The 19,412-nt window shown below is 36.8% G+C and overlaps 1 protein-coding gene across 29 annotated transcripts in view; it reads right to left on the reverse strand.

The window, feature by feature from the left end:
• MCTP1 (multiple C2 and transmembrane domain containing 1) overlaps positions 1-19,412 on the reverse strand; it is a 537,709-nt gene that overhangs the window by 167,744 nt on the left and 350,553 nt on the right. For all 29 annotated transcript variants that reach the window (XM_049647579.1, XM_049647578.1, XM_049647590.1 and 26 more), the window contains 2 exons: positions 12,470-12,656; positions 7,640-7,733 (listed from right to left, as the gene is read on the reverse strand). In XM_049647579.1, coding sequence (XP_049503536.1) covers positions 7,640-7,733; positions 12,470-12,656 — 281 coding nt within the window. The remainder of the gene's footprint in view (positions 1-7,639; positions 7,734-12,469; positions 12,657-19,412) is intronic.

Raw genomic sequence — 19,412 nt, forward strand, 5'->3', positions numbered from 1 at the left:
TAAAGTGGGCATAACAACAGCAACTAATTAGGTTGTTGTGAGATTGTGATAACCCTTTTTCCAAGCTGAGGGTAGTGTATGACATGTGTTAAGGGCTCCATTAATGTAAGTTGCCACTATTTTTATTATTATTATGATCATTTCCCTGGAGCTATTCTCAACTGGCTTGATTTTAAAACACCAGATATCTCCATCGAGAATAAATTCTGCTTTGTCACTGTCTTTGTTTAAAGAATAGCTTCTAACGCTGAATTCATACCCCAGTGTGTCTTGAGGAGTCCATAGGTATTCTGGACATTCCCCTTTGATTCAACATAACCAATTTGTATACTGTGAAACAATGTAACAAAATTTATATATGTATTATTCACACTCACAGAGCTTAACCTCAATTCAAACCCTAAATTTTTTTCTATATTTTCTACTGTTAGTGCAGGACATCACCGTTTTGTATCCCAGTAAGTCTTTTTAATTATACTCTTTAATGTTCGCCTTGTTGAACTAACCCTATTATTTTGAACTAAATTATTACACATATATATGAATATATGAATATGCATGTTTATATTATGTGTAAGTACCATAATATTATGTAAATACTTAAAATCTAAGTATATAATATATACATATAGTATAAACATATAACATGTGCATATAGTATATAGTTAACTATCCCTCTCAGCAAGTTTGATAAGGAAGCCCTCAATTGCCTCATCAAAGTCACTAGTAAATAGGTTGAACATGTTAGACCAAGAACGGAGCCCTGTATTCCTCCATTTGGCACACCCATTGACATCAATCCTTTATAACAATCACTTTTTGGGTGTGGCCATTCAATCATTTATGCACCTAACTTTACTATCATATAGCCCAAATATTCCTATGGTAAGATTTTTTTTTCCCAAAAATCTAGTTAAATCCAGATCTTCTCTGTTTGCACCAGTCTCCTAGTCCGTCATCCCAGGAAATGTATTTCTTATTTACACAACTATGTCATAACAAAAAAATTAAAAAAAAACGTTTAATTTTAAACAATGATTCTAGCATCTGAAAGCATTTCTTCAAGCACCGAATGGAAGCTAGCCATCCAAGCCAGATCACCAATTATCTATTTCTTTACTCAAAGGATCATTTTGTAATCTTACTTCCACAGAACACAATTAATTACTTTATAGTATTTCTTTTCCCCTCATTTCCCATTGATAGTGGGACCACCACTTTCTCAGCCCATAGTCCTTCACCTCTAGAGCATATCAAACCCAATTATTAATCTCTTTTGTCATCCCACCTATTCTTCCAGAGCAGTATCTTCTGACCATGTGACCTGCATATGAATCACACATGAGTTCTGTAATTCCATGTAAAACACTAGTTCAGACTCAGCCTCACTAGCCCTTGTGTTACATTATCATTTTGATTCCTCTTCTCACAAATATTTAATATTAACTGTTTGGTTTTAGAAAAACACTTTTGCATTTCTAAAATTAGAATATGATTTAGTTTTGTAAAAATGCAAGCACTAAAAGGAAACAACTTTTATTTCTATGTAAGCTATGTTGACATAAATGAATGAAAGGGGGAAAAAAAGAATGAAAAGCAATGATTTGCTTTTTCTTCTTGTGATGCCTTCTTTTGTTTAATTTCATCCTTAAGGAAGATATTTCTATGTGTTAGGATATTTAACATGTATGTATGTAATGTCATTTTCTAAACTAGGCGTATTATAATGATAAGATTGTCAGGTGTTGGGTATTTTTGATGCATTATAAATTGGATGACGTTTCTTTTCAAACTCTACTATCTGCTTAATAATCTTCTATAAGCTTAATTCTTAAAAAGCAAATAGGGACATCATTAGGTTATATAATGGAAATAAAGCATACTTTGCTTGGGAAATTTTCAAAACATTTTGTGTAAAACCTAGGTATTTTTGTTTCAAGCAATCAATATAATTTTAAGACTTAAAGATGGCAAAAGTTAAAAAAAATTAAGAATGACATCCATACATAAGCCACTTTTATTTGGTAAATGATTTCACCCTTGCTAATTCACAAATAGGAAGGACTTCCTCCATAAGCTATATGATACTGTCAAAGGAGCTATGTAGCATTTAAAGGAGATCTATTTTCTCATCTTCCTAACAGGTTTTAAGTAATGATCATAAAATCTAAGGCTGCATTTATCAGATACCATCAACATTAATAAATATGATGATATAATTAAAGGCACATGCTATTAAACATTCAAACTGCTATAGTTCTATAAAAGAAGACATATACCCACTTCTTCCAGTAGAACTCTTGTATTCTGAGGTCCACTCAAGCAACAACTGAATATATCTTATGCAATTTGCTTGGGTAACCCACAAAAAGTTAATTTTTTTTTAAAAGGACAATATCTTATCTACGTTATATATATGTGCTTGGCATTTCTCCAACTGTATATAAAACTTTGAAAGAACAGACTCGCCTTTTTCTGTACAACTACCTTTTCATTTTCTTTCTCTGAATAGACCCATAATGTTCAGGGAAAATACCAAGAATAATAAATCCAAATCTCTATATAAAATATACCTTCATGACATACTCAAGCTGGAAATCACAGGAACCAATAAAAATGCAGGCAGCCTACTGATAATGAGGTCAGAAATACAAATAAATTTACTTTTAATGAAGACTGGAAGCACAGTAATCAAAGTGTTAAAATTCATTTCATGCATATCTCATTTGCTTCTTAGCTGATATTTACCACGCAATTCTGTGAGAAAGTAGAGGCCTAAGATGCTCCAGATAAATGGCTCAATTAATTGTACAGAGGTAGACCTCTTTGAGCTGAGCCAGAGCTGTGAGCTCTTTATTAAAAGCACTATTCTGTAGCCCATAACCTTGTTCCTTGACTCCTCTCTGGTTTCCAATTTAAACAAGTCCCCATGCGGCCTGCTCTAAAGGGCTTTGTCTCCCTGTCATTGTTAAGAGAGCTGAGGCATCCTGGAAGTGTGAAATCAGACCTCATGAGTTGAACGGTTCCCCAGGGAACGCCGGACTGCGCAGAAGGTCAAAGTCATGGGCCGGACCATCTAAAAGTGTCTGATCGCCGGTCTGTGACACAGCAAGGTTGGGGGGTGGGGGGGTGGCGCTAGACTGAAGAGGACTGAAATTGAACACATCTTAATTAAAGCTCACAGACAGCAAAACAAAATGTTTTCTAGGCAGCCTGTCAAATGGGGCTTAAATTTAGCTCTGCTAATGAATCTGAGCTGCTAACTGTTATTTCTTAAGATAATAAGACTCTCACGGAAGCTGATAAAAAAAACTGTAGCATGTCTTTTTCTGCTGTTTTGTTACTTAAATATTTTTCAACAATGAAGACAGTTTTCCTAAAGAAAAACATGGGAAAAGTCTATGCAAATAAAAGGGTAGTAAACATCTCCCTTAATAACTGGTAGGTTTCCAGACTATGGGGCTGGTGAGTCATAGGTCTTTATGTGTAGCCTTGTTTTAGAAAAAGATATGCTCATTTGATGGGATTGTTTCAGTGACAGATTATGTTAATTGTAAAATCCTCTCCCTCTCTTCCTTTTTTCTCTCCCTCTCCCTCTATTGTTTCCTGAAAGAGATGGTGCATTAATTTGAGAGATCAATTCACCTGGGGTGGAGAAGTTTTATATTAGTGTTCCTTTTAATACAGTGAAAAGGTAGGGCATCTGTTGAAAGGGTTTCGCAGTTCCCCCATATCACTGTTTCTGAACCTGAGTGGCTGGTATCCCTGGGGAGGCTGTGACCTCTTCCTCGGAACTCAAAAAAACAACCCAGGGGAAAATGCAGGGGAGGGGCTGAAGAGAAGAACCCTTTTCTCTTTCTTCTCTTAGAACTTGAAAGAACCAATAGGCCAGGTCTAAATACTCTGTGAAGAAAGCCTCACTCGATATAGAAGACTTTAAATGTTCTGTTGAAAGCAGAAATTAGGCCCCATCCAACGAAGAGGGTAATTAGAAGCTAGGAAAGACAAACTCCAACACAAACTGTTTCCCACCACCTTAAAAAAAATCCCACCCCCCTGCCCCGGCTGGAGGTCTTTCCCCCCTCACAAACTGTCCAGTTTTAAGGAATACTTGATTTAGCAGCAGAATTTTCCCCAGTGAACGCAGGGCCAGTGTCTAGGTTTTGCTTTGATGGTACAGAAAGACATTCACCTTTTCACTGTTTAGTTGAAAGGTAAGTAAGTTGTACTGCAAAGTATTTTTCACTTAATCAAACTTTTTCCCTCATGAAGAATTTAGCTGATCAACTTTGAAAACCAGAGTGCCACTTTCTCAGGCTGTGAAAGGCTGCCCACAATTTGACTGAAATTTCAATCCACTCTTGTGCCTTGCTCAATGCATGTGTATGTGTGGGAGTTGTAAATTGAGGCCTTAACCACCAGAGTTAATCTCTTTTTTAAATCTGTATTAACCTTAATGATTTGAAGTGCACTGTCCAACACTGGGCTATTGAGACTGAAGAAAAAACTACCCTCAACTATCAACAGTTTATTAGGGGCTTAACTGAAGTGACCCTACTGTAGGAGTGTTCAGCTGAACAAGGCTATAGGCTTTTTGTGGAAAGGGAAAGAATTGAGGGTTTCATTAAAAAGTAATTTGTGCTTTGTACTCACTCATTCAAAGAGAGTCTCAATTGCTCTTTATTCACACAGAGTTAATACAGTATCACAATGTTACTCAATGAATGTGTTGTAACAAAAGAAAAATTTTACATTTTGAAAGGAAAAAATTCTTTGTAACTGCAGTAAGATTGATGGCTACTTAAAAGATTATGGAATCTCTTTTTCCCCCCGGGCCCATGTTAAATGATGGAATACTGTAATTTGAATTTTTTTTTGCTTGAACTATGGAAGTTTGACTTTACATTCTGATCGTTAAACATATTTTAAAAGTAGAGCCAAGTTGGTCAAATATACGTTTGTCTTGTTAGACTTGCCAGAAAAAAGTGTTCTGATGCCAACTAAGTATCTTATAATAATAGCCTCATTTATACCAGGTCAGAAAATACTCTTTGTTGAGCTCAGAGAGCGATCAGTGATTTAAAATCTCCCCTCTCCATCCACAACACTCCTAAATGGACGCTAATTTGAGGATCTGAAGACAGCATCATTGACTCAATGTCTGTTTTTCAAATCGTTGCTGAATATCTTGTAGAGCCTGACTGTGATTATCACTAGGATGTACAGCAGATTTTTCAAGTTCTTCTCTGAACAAGTAAAAAAGCAAGTATACAAAGAGCTTATTTGTGCTCCAGATTTAATGGCAAAGACCAGGGAGGATCAGTTTACCCATAAGTATTTATCCTTTCCAGAAGTAAAGATTATTTTTAAAGTTGGTAGTATATTCCAACCTTTCTCACTTAAATATGTGGTCCTCAGTTTCTGCCACCATCACAAATGTCATAAAGACCACAAAAGGTCCAAGAGTGAGCAAGGTCAAAGACTGAATTATCCTCTTGCCCCTGAATAGTTCAACATCTCTCTTGTTCAATTCAGAGCACATTAGATTATAAGGTCAGTGTGGAATGAGGAATCATTAGATTTATATCCTAAAACTGGAGGGAAAATAATGGAGAATCTGTTATTTAGTATTCCCCAAATTAAAGTTCATTTTACCAGATCAAAATTATGTCTCACTGAATCCCTAGGGAAAAGGCTATTGTTATTCACATTAATTTACATAGAACCATTAGGAAAGAAATATATCTATTTTTTACAGCTTTGAAAGAACATGTACTTTAACTTCCATAGTGGCGTATAGGCCAAGTGGGTTAACATAGTTTGCATATTCATGGAGTTTTAAAAGCAATGACAGCTTCTCTCCAAGAGAAGCAAACTTAAATAATTACATTCAACTTGTGTAATGGGCAGGTGTCTAAGCTTTTGAAGTAAATGAGACTGGAATATTTTTTATAAGAAATTAGTGTGCCCCCTATAAATGTTCAGTAATAATTCTTAGCACTTAGGTGCCCACTGAGATACTGATTATTTTAGGCATTTCTCCCTGTCTTCAGAGGTTTTCAGCTCAACACTGGGGGCTCCCCTGCCATACAGAAAATCCTGAGGAAAATTGAAGGTGTCTCCCATGATGGTGAATGTCACTGCCACGAATTCCTGAATTTATCTGCTGCTGGGAATCAGAGGTTAGGTGTAACCTCTGTAGTGTAAAAGCAATACTGAGTTCCTATTCCAGTCTTTAAGTTAACGTCCAAAGTGAACAAAAAAAGAGCAATCATTCACTGTTGACTGCTGGTTCTAATAATAAATGCAACATGAAAAAAGAAAAGAAAATGAAATACATTATGTCCGGATTAATTTGAATATAACCACATCATAAATAAAAAAGAAACTGAATAAATTTAGCATTTACTAATTGTTTAGTAGGAGGAACCAAGTGGGCATACTTGCAAAAAGATTACAAATTACTCTCTCTCCCACTATTTTCAAGTACACCTGTCTTGAAAGAATATTTGACAGTTGTTATTATCTTCTTGGTTACAAATGAGTGGATAATCACCTGTTTAAAGAAACTGTAAACTCTCAACATTTTTATTTTTATCACACAATAAAGTCACTCGACACTATGCAAATATTAAAATTTTAAAAATATTGCCATTTTGGAGCAGGCATCTGCTATTTTAGTTTTAAGGCATATGATCTTTTAATTTGGTTTTGATTCTGTTCTGTTTAGATTTGATGAATTAAAGAAGGGTACCAACAATCATGTAATGGATTTACAAGCTCTTAGATGGTAGGAAAAGAGCATTTCTCCCCTTCAGGTAAGTCTGCTACCTTATTAGGATCAACTTGCTGAACATTCACAATGGTAAGCACATTTCTACAACTTATTAAGAGGATGCTTTCTTTCAGGAATAGCAAAATTTACACAAAAATTGTTCAAGATGGATAACAAATCTTGAGACAGACAACTTGAGGAATGGAATAATATTCCCCAAAACCTATGAAATTCAAGAGTAAATGAATGATCGCATAATTGCAAATTTAAAACAACAATTTAATTCTGGAAATTGATGAAATAATAATCATTAGCCAATTATTAATATATCACAGGAACAGCAGTATCTAAATTAGGAAGCTTCAAGAAATAAGACTTCAGTGTTTTTACAGGCCCATTTCTTTGTTAAAAAAAGTGGAACAAGGTAGACGCTTAGTGTAGATCCAGAATTATCTCTGGGATGTGCTAAGGAATTTGAACAACAAAAAGAGTGATTCTGCCCGAGAGAAGGAGATGTAGCATTACTCCAAGGTGCTGAAATGATGAAACCTGGAAGAAATATTCCCACTAATGTCTGGCAAACTGTGGAGAAGGCAATGATTCAAAAGTCATTTATTGTTTATTTTTTAATACATTACACTTCTTTCAAAAAGCAGGGACACTATAAAAACTGGGTGGTTGGCAAATCCTATAAGATCAAACCTGAAACTTTGTATTTATATTATTTACTTTGATGATCCAGTCAGGTGAAATGAGTTCAGTCATTAAATGGTGTGAACCCTGCATGCTGCTTGATATATATATTTATATATATGTACATATATAAATAAATATAGGCACTAGGAGAATTGCCTCATTTCTTACCTGTGACGTCGGCGACCATTAACCCTTCTGCTCTGATCACTTTCACCTGGAGAAATCCCACATCTTTCAGGTTGTGAAATATTCGCAATGGGCTCTGAAAGACCCCAACATCGATATTAGGAAAGAGAGGTCCTAGCGGGTCTCAAAGAGTGTGCTGAGAAAACACTAAGTTTTATGATTGATCTCAGGATGCTGCTTAAGTGATTCAAAGGGATATTTGTGTTTCTTCAGTACAGAGTATTGTCCACCATCATTAATGAGTACATCTGCATAGGCACACATATGTATCTACATAGGTAATTATTGCTCTACAAGACTTTTTGAAAGAATAAAAAATACCACATGCCTTCCCCATAAATAATTATCAGTACATGATGAACAATAAAATATAGAAGAGTGTATGTATAGTTCCTTCCTTCAATTTCCTTTACTTAAGGACTCCAAGAAATCTTTCATCTACGGGTATGATGGTTTGGAGACTAATGATTAATACTGAGTCTTAAATTGTTGGTTATGTAACACACTGCAGCCTTTAGAATTAAGCAAGTTAACATAATTTTTTTGTCAGTTATTTTCTTCTTGTGAGTTTTGGAAACAGCATGAGGGTTAAATTAATGAAGTGCCATTTCGTAATATTTAATTCAAAAGTTTGACACAGTTCTATAAGCCTGTTAGGAGAAATATCATATATAATCTTCTAAAATAAGTCAAATTGATCACTGAAAATAAGATCAAAAGTGACGAATAATTTTTCTTAGGTTTGTAATTTTATTTGCCATTGTAGTACGAGTAGAAGTAGAGAAATTTCAACAGGTGAATCAGATCCAAAGAATAAAACGTATTTAATTTCATAAATTAATAATGGTAGTGCTTTGGGAAGTATAATACCTGAAGGCATTAGAAGAGGGCTACCAGTGCAATAATTCAGAACCCTAATTAATGGTCACAAATACTTGAGGAGTAAGTATTGACACAGAACATCGAAATGCGTTTATTTGCACTTCCTAGCATTTTTCTCATGACAAGACCAGCATTTCTTCTCAGTAAATCAAAGGCTTCTGTATCATAATCCTTAAAGTGCTATAAGACCAGGGAGCATAACCTAACAAAGTCATCAAACTGTTACCAAAGAACATTCCCATCCTTGTATTAAGAATGTGAGAATACTGACAAGCAGAAGCTTACTGAAATATTAACTTTATCAGTCCTGTATGACTAATCAGTGTTTACTGAAGCCATGACCTTGGTATATTGAGAGGAGGCAATGCAGATATATGTGTAATCTCGGAGCCTAACTTTTAAGGGTGTTGAGCACAGGATTAGCGCTTAGTCTTTTATTGTTTTCTTTTATTGTTTTTAAACAGTTGCTTATCACCAAAAATCTATTTGAACTACCCAAAGGACAGCGTTCAGTAAAAATGCACTTGTCTCTCCATTTAAATTAAATGTAAGTTAAGGGTTTAACAGTGGGAACTTTACACAGTGGTGTTACAACTCAGAGTTTGTTGTCTTCCTAATGTGGTAACACCAGGTTTGAGAAGCCTGCCCTTATCTCAGAGCTTACGAGCTTATGGATTATTATACCCCAGGTAAGTCTCCTATCCTAATAACAGAGAAGAGTTTTATCGAAGGGTCCCTGTCCTTTAATTTTCAAGAGTAATTTCCACCAAGTTTCACTGTGTCTAAAACAAATACCTTCAGTCTTCAGGCTGAGAACTGTTCAATACTAGTAACCTCACTGCCCAGACGTATAGCTTCTGACGCTTCAGCTCTGATGTTCTGCTTCTCATTTGAGGTAGTAATTATTGTCTGAACGTTTTATTTCCTCCAGTCAGCTGACACTCAGTAATTTATTGCCAACCTCAACTGTTTAGGCCAGTGACATATCGATTATAATAAGAATTCAAAAAAAAAAAAGCAAAAAACTTAAATATATCAGTTTATAAATACACCTTTCAGTAATGCTTCATCAAGACATATTCCTGCCTTGTTATTTATGGTTATTTTAGAAGGCCTCAAAACCTGGATGGCTTCTGAAGCCCGAAATTTCCATAGCAGAGGAATCTATGATTTGCTGTGAATCCTTTCAGCCCTCAATAGATGGGAAAAGATTGAAATGCTCTGGAGAGGAGTCCTCTTTATTTTTTTAATGAAAGGCTGTATAATATATTTTCTCTATGGCTGCAGCAGCTGTCAGGGAGAGCATCTCAGTTCAGCTCTATTACGGGAGAGGCAATACCCCATCCTATGGCATAGAGATGCTCTGAGGGGCCAGAGCTGATTGACAGCTTGTCACCGTGACGTCTTATTCCATCTCTGTTATGGAGAAAATTAATGTCACACCACCAGCCTTATGACTCGCTGTCATCTTAGAACCGCTCACCTTTTATCAATGCTCTAAATAACATTTCAAGCCCATCGTCTCACGGTGGACAATCCGGTCAAGGGACATTAAATCAGATGACTGTGAAATGTCATAATAAAAATGGAATGCTAACAACTTCTTCTCTAAACTAGCTCCTCTGGTTTTTAAACTGTGACAAGGGGGAGCAAGGGTTCCGCATACCCGTTCTGAAAAGGTCATACAATCGCTCTTGGTCTACTACCCATTACTACCCGCCCCCTATTGACCTTCCCTGCTTTCCTCCCCCTAAAAGAAAAAAAAAAAAAAAAAGAAAAAAAAGAAAGATGGAATTAGCCATCTTTTCAGAATGAGGTGATCAAATAATGGTTCCCACAGTAATGTCTGTTTAATTTGTGGGGCTTCAATGCTTTACAATGAGCAGCTGAAGGACAGAAATGGAGAGCCTTTTCAGGGGCAATTCGTTTACTTTCCTTACTATGGCCACTGCCAAATCAAATTCTTAAGTTTAACCTAAAACTTAAAAAATACACATGTTCTCTCAGGAAAACATACAAATAAGTCTCCAAATAACCTCTTTTTTTAGGTTTCTTCAAAACAAGTGATGTTTCAGACATGATACAGCATTTCATCATCTCATAACCTGTGTGATAAAAAGGAAACACGCTGAAACCAGAAACTACAGGTCTCTGTCCTTGTATGGCTATGAGCAATTATAACACATGTGCTTTACCACCTACAGGAGCGTCTTAGCAGCTACGTCTCTAGAGGGAAATACAGGCCTATGCTTGAAATTCAGGGCTAAAAAAAAAAAGATGCATTTAAATATGGTTCACTTTTTAATACATTGAGCAGCATATAACCTGAGAATTAGCTGGGGGCATCCATATAATGTTTTCTATTTTATTGAAAAAATAACTAACATTTGAAAGAAAGTGTGGAAACAAATATTCAAATTCTGAATGGAAATGGCTGATTTAAGGAAGCCCATCCAACAAAAAAGAAAAAAAAAAGGATCAATGATAGTTGGATTATTTCTAATTTCCGAGCCCGCAGTATCATTCTAATATACGGGATAGTATCAAATATTCATCCATAAAGTACAGTATCATAATACCTAGAATCTTTATATTAATATACCAATTAATTCCTTTAAAATTGTTTCAATTCATGAGGCTCACTTCTGGTAACAGGAGAATATGTTTTTGTGGGTACCAAAATGTGAAATAATTTTCATAATTGCAATTACATATTAGAAGATGCCCAACAATACGTTGGGCTCTTAGGTGGTTTAAAAATATATACTCTGTAGCCTGGCTGAGTCACCTCTATTAAACTGTTTATGATAACACCATTGGTGGATGAGTTGTACAAGCATTAGCAGACAGCTGATTCAGTGGAGATAGCCAGAATAAATTTGCTGAAGCGCACATCCTGCTAATCTGTTTGAAGAATATTGTAGAGCATTAGTACCAGCACTTCATGTTATCTGCACAGCCTGATAAGGTACATCTTTATTAAATTCAGTTATTGGAAGGATGTCAGTCAGCAAATAGGAATATTTTAGAATCTAAAAAAAAAAAAAAAAATTAAGCGGTTCTTTGTTAGTCAGAGCTTGGTTTCATGGCTGAGTGTCCAGAGGAGCCTTCTAAACACCTGGCAGCATTGTACAATACAAGCTTTGTAATTTTAAGTGGAAAAGCTTTTTTCCCCCCCGGCTTCACGGGTACCCAGGCATTCACTTTTTCAAGTCTCCAATGAGAGAGAATGGTGGAGTAAGAGCTCCCCTCTCTGTTGATTCGAGAAAACTACATGGTGGAAAATGCACAATGCGAGGATGCTGGGAAATAGGTAGATTCGGATACGAATATTTTGGTTTGGTAAAATTTGAGAAGGGTACTTACTATAGTGACTCGCTATCCCACCCAATCACTGTCTACATTTGGTCAAAAGGTAGGGAGGCTTCCTTTTAATTACATTTCACATTCAATGAAAATAAAATAAAGGAACGAAGTGAGGCTTTTCTAAGCAGTTGACATAAAATTTCTGGAATATCTTCTTGTTACCAAGCTACTAATTAATGTAGGTTCCATTAATTCCATTTCAAACTTGGAAAGACCAAGAATTCTTAATGGCAATTACAAAGAGTCAATGGATTAATTTTAAAGTAATGTTGTGTACACCTAACTTTCCTTTATGAGAAGTTTCCTTGCATGATAATTGTGCTGCGTGACAAAATCACTGAGGAGATGCTCAGGATCTAGAACTTGCTTTGGAAGAGACTCGAGAGTAGACGGGGTGTCTAGACATCAGGGTAATAAGTATGGCATTTGCACTTGCCCGGCTTTCTGTTTGTGCTGATTCATCTGTCAGACAGCTTTGCAGATGTACTTCTGTCACTCCAAGTGAATTATTTACAACCTCAACTAGTCACACATAATCCTGAAGGAGGAGGGTTACATACGTACATATCTCCTTAATATTTCCTCCCGTTCTTTCTGGTCCTCCAGGGAGTTGACGGAGAGGTCAGAGATACTGACTGTGGCCGAAGCTGTCAGGGTGACCAGCAGCACCAGGTGTCCCTCACCCTCTTCCAGCTGCAGCTCCAACTTGTGTGTCTGTTCCCTACTGAGAGCCGACAGGTCGACCTGGCACCTAGGAACAAATGTTTTGAATTAGCAAGTGGCTTTTTTTCCCTTTCCTTTTCTTCTCTTTCTTTTTCTTTCTTTTCTTTCTTTCTTCTTTCTTTCTTTCTTTCTTTCTTTCTTTCTTTCGTCACATCAAACAGTGAAAGGGCAGGCTGCTCAGAGCTATGTGAAAAATAAATCAACAGAAATACTATTTGGGCCACTGGAGGAATACGTCTTTCATGTCAACACACTTTCTTCACAAAATTCAGACCCTGATTATTTTTAGTGTCTAATTTCTTATTTCCTGTAAGATACAAAAAAAACATACTTATATGATTCTATTGCTACCCATGGTGACCATATTCATAAATTGGTAGGACTTTCAATCCCTAGACAGACTAGTTTAGTGGGGCTTTGCCTACGGAAAGATTAATACGAGCTGTCTTAGAAGAAGCAAACCACCAAGAATCTGAATTCTTGTGCAGGTTTTAAAACAATGGGTATTCTTCCTTCATTCATAAATGTTATTAAGCAATGAATAAAATATGTACTATGATGCCATAAGTTTTTCATTTTTAAAACCATGCCAGTTATTCATAGAACACCATGCATAAATCTAAATAAAAACAAATTCTCCAAAAATATTATAGCTCAAGGGTTATATAACAGAGTTGTTCTAATACAGGTTTCATAACATGGCAGCCCATGCTTTATTTGTTTGTTTGTTTATTTATTTATTCATTCAGAGATCGAGGGAGGGGCAGGGAGAGGGGGAGAGAGAGAATCCCAAGCAGTCCCTGCACTGCCAGCGTGGAGCCCAATATAGGGCTCGAACCCACAATGGTAAGATCAGGACCTGAGCAGAAACCAAGAGTTGGACACTTAACTGACTAAGCCACCCAGGCACCCCCATGGCAGCCCATGCATGATAACCTACTTGCTCAGAGCTAAACACTATTTTCATAAAAATGTCAACTGATTTGGAAGAGAAAGATACTGAGGTGCTCACAAAGCCAACCAACTGAGAAAGAGGGGGCAGATATGAACAGAAGGAATTTATAACAGGGAATAGCCTATTATAAGAATAAATGTGGTAACATCATAAACAGGGGAGTCAGCCATCAGGGACAGATTAAATGTTTGCTCCTTCTTCTGTTTTTTTTTTTTTCTTTCTTTCTTTTTTTTTTTCTTTGAGAGAGAGAATTAGCTGGGTACAGGGGCAGATGGAGAGAGAGAGAATCTTAAGCAGGCTCCACCTGCAGCACAGAGCCTGCTGAGGGGCTCGATTCCAAGACCCAGGGATCATGACCTGAGTGGAAATCAAGAGTCGGACACTGAACCAACTGAGCCACCCAGGCACCCTGCTCTTTCTTATTCTTTACTTGATTTATTGTCTATTGTTTTGCTTTTAAATTAAATTTTCTAGAAATAGGGTCTTAACACTTATAGGTGGTTTCAAACATCTCTTTAGTATGCATAAATTTAGAAACTGAACCAAAGTGTCACATTTTCCTTTTATTTGTGCCAATCAAAAATGACAAGAGAGGTAACTGGGACTAGAAACATCTGAGAGGAAGGGGAGTACAGAAACAAAAAAAAAGGAAACGCCCTGGTCAGTGACAGAAAGTCCGTGTGTGTAAATGCTAACTGTTGAGAGCAGGAAATCAGAGTCTGTACCAAATCTGGAAAACATCTTCCTAAAGTGAGAACATATATCAAATAACCTCATTGTTTCTGCGAATATAACATGCATTTCAAAATACTTTCATGCTCTCTCCTTAAACTCTGAAGACTGGAAAACACATACCAAATTCCTTGTCTAATATTATAATTTTAACTGGAATTAAGTTCTTGTCAATGACACCTGGAACAAATTGAGGAGAAAAATGGAACGGTGAAAGACAACCAATCAAATGCATTTTCTAATAAAAAGGAAGAACATCAATATGATTTTCTACAGATCTTTCCAGCAATTGGCATAGTGCCTACCTGGAGTTTGTTGAATGTAAACGAGTTTTTGGATTAGATTGGGAGTATGAAACTAGAGAGTTGAACAGGGATTACAATTCACACAGTACTTTTGGTTGGATAAAGTTGGGAAGAATAAAGATCTTTTGCTCATTTGGATCATGCATTTCCCAGTCTCATCCTCGCCTTACTCTTTTGTGTGACACTGTATCACTCTTAAAATACATCACAGCTTTCTGGAAGATTTCCTTCTTTGGCTATTACCATTTTACACTGGTCATATGGATGCTGGCCTACTCCTCATTTATGTTAGAGTCATTGCATTTGATGCTCTAGACTTGGGGAAGGTTCTCTAAAGATGCTCTGGTCCAAGAGTTGCAAATTGGCAACTTTCAGATAAAATCTGGCCCATTGATATACTGTTTTTGTTTGTAGTGCTAAAAAAGTTTTGAATTAAAAACATTTTAAGACAGAGCAAATGTCCTCTGACTTAATTACTATCCCTAATGCTGTCTATTATTTACAACTGGTCTATTTCACTTAACTCTGTATCTGATTCCAACAGGCATAGGTATTTGTGATCCTTACAATCTCCTTAATTTAACAAAGAGAAAACTGAAGGCCAGAGAAGATACATGACTTAATGGAGCTATACAGTTAGTTATCAGCAGAGCTGGGACCTGAATCTGACACAATGGAATCCAAGATCTAGGCTTTTTCCTGGACTAGCCTTCACTAAGTAACCATGTATCCCAGGAGGAAGTGTGTCTATTTGCATTGGTTATTAAACTGGGTAATATCTGGACTTGTTTTTAACAGAATTTTTTTTTCAGTTTTGAAGCATGGAATTATGTTATTTTTATACTTTGAAAATATATATAAACTACGGAAGAAGACTGTAAATTATTGCTTTTATAAGAAGATAAACTCAGAAAATATACAAATTGAATTTTCAAAACTATGAAACTAATAAAACTTAAGTTAACATTGTAAATTTATAGGGAAGATTATGCTTTTCTGCTGCAACTAAAGTTTCAATATTGGGTATTCTTGTAGAAATGGTCTCAGATTCTATCCTATATTTAATGTTTCATAATTTTGACTTTAATAATTCTAATGTAGAAAATGCTTATTTATATAAATGTATTGAAGAGAGTATTAATGACTCCAGGGTTCTTTTTGCTAGTTGGGGTTATTCAGCTCTACTCTTCATCTAAAAACTCTGCTCAGGAGTAATCCTCAGATGCTATTTTAAATGAAATGTTGCCTGATAACTGAGCCAACTTGTCTTGTTAACTTGAGAATGAAGTTAGCATCATGGCACCACTGAAATCTGCATTAAGTGAGTATTAAATCAAATTATTGCTGGAATTTTGTGGAAAAAAGTCTTTGCTACCCCTTTATTGCTGCTGAATAAATATGTACAAAGACAGAACTCCCACAACAGTCTGTTCCAAATTCAGTGCTTATTGCTACAGACCAGTGTCATGGTTTGAGTGTTTGTCTCCAAAATGCCTATGTTGAAACCTATTGGCCGATGTGATGGTATTATGAGGTGGAGCCTCTGTGAGGTGATTAGGTCATGAAGGTGGTGAATGAGATTAGTGCCTCTTCATGAATGAGATTAGTGCCTTCATAACAGAGGCCCCAGAGAGATCCTTCACTCCTTCTGCCATGTAAGGACACAGAGAAAACACAGCAGTCTCTGAACCAGGCAACCAGACACAGAATCTGCTGGTGTCTCCATTTTGGACTTACCAGCTTCTAGAACTGTGAGAAGTAAATTTCTGTTGTTTTTAACAGTCTGTATCTGGGATAGCAGCCCAACAGGCAGATTCACCTGTATTTAGCAACCTTGTACTGTTATTTCCTAAAGGATGGAAAGATTCACTACGGTTTGGATATAGAAGTCCTTGGTGGTCATCTGGATGGTCAGAATTGGCATAAATTAATGGTTTGACATTGTTATCAAAGTGAAAATGAAAATTTAAAGAACAATGAAGCAAATTCATGAAGTCCCAAAGTACATACGCAGATATGTACTCAAGGAAAAGAGCCCAGGATAGGGAGTCAGATTCCCTTCATTTCAGCCCTCCATCTGTCACTAATTAGTTGTGTGACCTTTTCGAAGAAAACTTATTCTCTTGAATTCCAGTGTCCTCATCTGCAATATGAGGTAATTGAACTAGATAAACTTCAAATTCCTGAAAACCCCCAATTTCACAATGTGTTACAACTCTATCCATGTTTACACTTGTTTGCATCCTTCCTTTGCAATTCCACAAACCAAAAACCCAAGAGAACAAATTCATCTTTTAGTCAACAAAATACTATTCTTCAAATGTATTATACACATCTTCCAGAAAAGACTTTATGTTGATGCTAGAGGGCAGATAATCTATTTTCAGACTGTCTTCCAAGGGGGTACCTCAAAAGTTGCCGTGGAGGGGACAAGGGTGAAAAACTAAGGTGTGGACTTTCCTCTCTAGTTCAAAAAACGGCTTCTCTTACATCTGTTTTCATATTGTGGTTCCACATGTAAGCTGAAAACTTATTGGATACATCTTTTCATTCCCTTAGATTCTCCTGAAACCAAGGCTTCCTGGGTCATGGGTCATCTGCTGCCTGCTTTGCCTCAACTGTGACTTTGGTTGAGGGTCTGCTTTTCATCCCACCATCATGACCGATTAACTGTGCTTGAGTCCTCATGGAGCTTCCATCTAGGACTGACTCAACTTTCACTTGCCAAAATAAGCTGGGCACTCCCCTTGGCTGCCATTGTGCATCTAGGCCTAATGGCCACATGTCCCAAGTTTCTGACTTCTAAGACCACTTCCTCACTTGGATGACAAGCCATACGGTGGGTTGTGGGATCTGGTTCCCTGATCAAGAGCCAGAAAAACAAGATGCAACAATAGCCTTCTGGTGGGGTGAACTTAGATTAATGGAATAGGAGCTGGGAAGATAACTCCCCACAACACTCTCCCTCTCACAGACTGCTTCAAAGGATGATTCTCCAGATTACCTGTCCACATGTGGCCAGGTGGGTGCATAGCAACCAGCTCTGTCTCTGAAACTCAGGAAACAGTGGCCATCCCACCAATATACTGCCTTGCATTGCCTCCTACTCTTCCCTGCCTTATGTTTTTTGTCTCTCACTCTCAGTGCCCGGGGTTCTATCTCCCAATAAAGCATCAGAACTTAATTATTGCCTCAAACTCTCTTTTTTAGGGAGTTTGGCTAATGTGAAAACCATTGACACAATTCAATCCCCTCAGTAACAGATGTCTAAAACACAAACCTAACTACACCCCTCCCCTAGGTTCCCACTACTTCTGAAATATCCTTAACAAGGCAATGGTGCACTCCATGACTTACCATCAGCTGTCGTTTGCTGACTCACACTTATGACTCAAGTCATTGCAGACAGCTGATGATTCTCCCACCATCCATGCTAGGGCGTAGCTCTTTCTTTGTGTTTGGATAAAGCAACCCTCTGCCTGAGCTAATATATCTATCTTTGCTTGCCAAGTTTAATAATTCTCAATGAAATAGCCTGCAGTTGGCAGAATGGCAGGCATCTAGCATAGCACCCAGAATATAGTTGATGCTTTGTAAGTATTAAAGTACTTATGGGCAATATGGAAGTGAAGAGAGGTCCAAAATTCACCCACGGTGACAGTAGCAGACCAGGGCTAGTGTGTAATGTGCCCATTCTACCACCCTCTATTATCCCCCTAGAAAGGGGTTTGATTTCAACACTTGTTTCTCTCACTCATTAACCCATTTATTCATGAACTATTTAAGTGTGTCAGGCCTCTGTTATGTGTCCTCTATTAGATTTTAGGAACTCAGTCATTCTCAGCCCACTAATTTCTCATCTCCTTTTTCCCAGAACTACCACAGACTCAGCGTGTTGCCTTGAACAAAGTTCAAATGGCTTCAGACTCTGCGACCAGGGGTTCAGAACACCAAAGTTTTAATAAAGCTTATTCATTAGCATTGTGCTATTATGCAAGTCACTTAAAGTTTTTGTACATCAGCTTTGTTCACTTAAAAAATGGAAAACAATTTTTTTAAATGCCTCCTCTTTGCATAGAGTTGTAAGAACACAGGAGTAACAGATGAGCAAGTACTTTGAAAAGTTGAAAGTACTATCTAAATATAATATGTGGTTTTATTATTGTATATGCCTCGGTTTGATGTTGGAAAATTTAAAAACTTACTATATATTCTGAACCCAGCTCATCAGTCCATCAATCAATAGAAGAATCAAAACAGATTTGAAACTGAAGATTTCAAAGCTACTTTCTCTCATTCCACAAATGGGGAAATTGAGGCTCAGAGAAATTTAATGATGGCAAGAACTTGAAAGTTTGCTGACTTCCATATGAAACCTTAAAGTTCTTTGTGCTTTTAAAAAACTGTATGCATTTAGTCACATGAAAGAAATATGTCACATTTATTTGGTGACATTTCCCCTTAAGAGTACAGAGTAAAATTTCAGTGCTCTTACCATCTTTTTTTCTCCTCTGTCCTTCTATCTGCCGTGCCTGAACTAGTGACCAGTGATATTCCTCCCAGATGAAATAGTCTTGAGCTTAGCACCCTGCACGTATACATGTACATACGTGTGAGAACACTGGGGTGCAGGAGTAAATGTTAGGACTATTGGGATTTTTTTTTTTAATTTAAAAACAGGTCAAGAATCAAGCTTTATAAATGTTTAATATATGCATTAACACAGGTGTCCCATGCATCAGGTATGTCACTTATGGCCTGTAAGTATTTTAGGAAAGAGTAGGAACTACAT

Source organism: Panthera uncia, assembly GCF_023721935.1.
Source record: "Panthera uncia isolate 11264 chromosome A1 unlocalized genomic scaffold, Puncia_PCG_1.0 HiC_scaffold_17, whole genome shotgun sequence".
NCBI classification, from domain to species: Eukaryota; Metazoa; Chordata; class Mammalia; order Carnivora; family Felidae; genus Panthera; species Panthera uncia.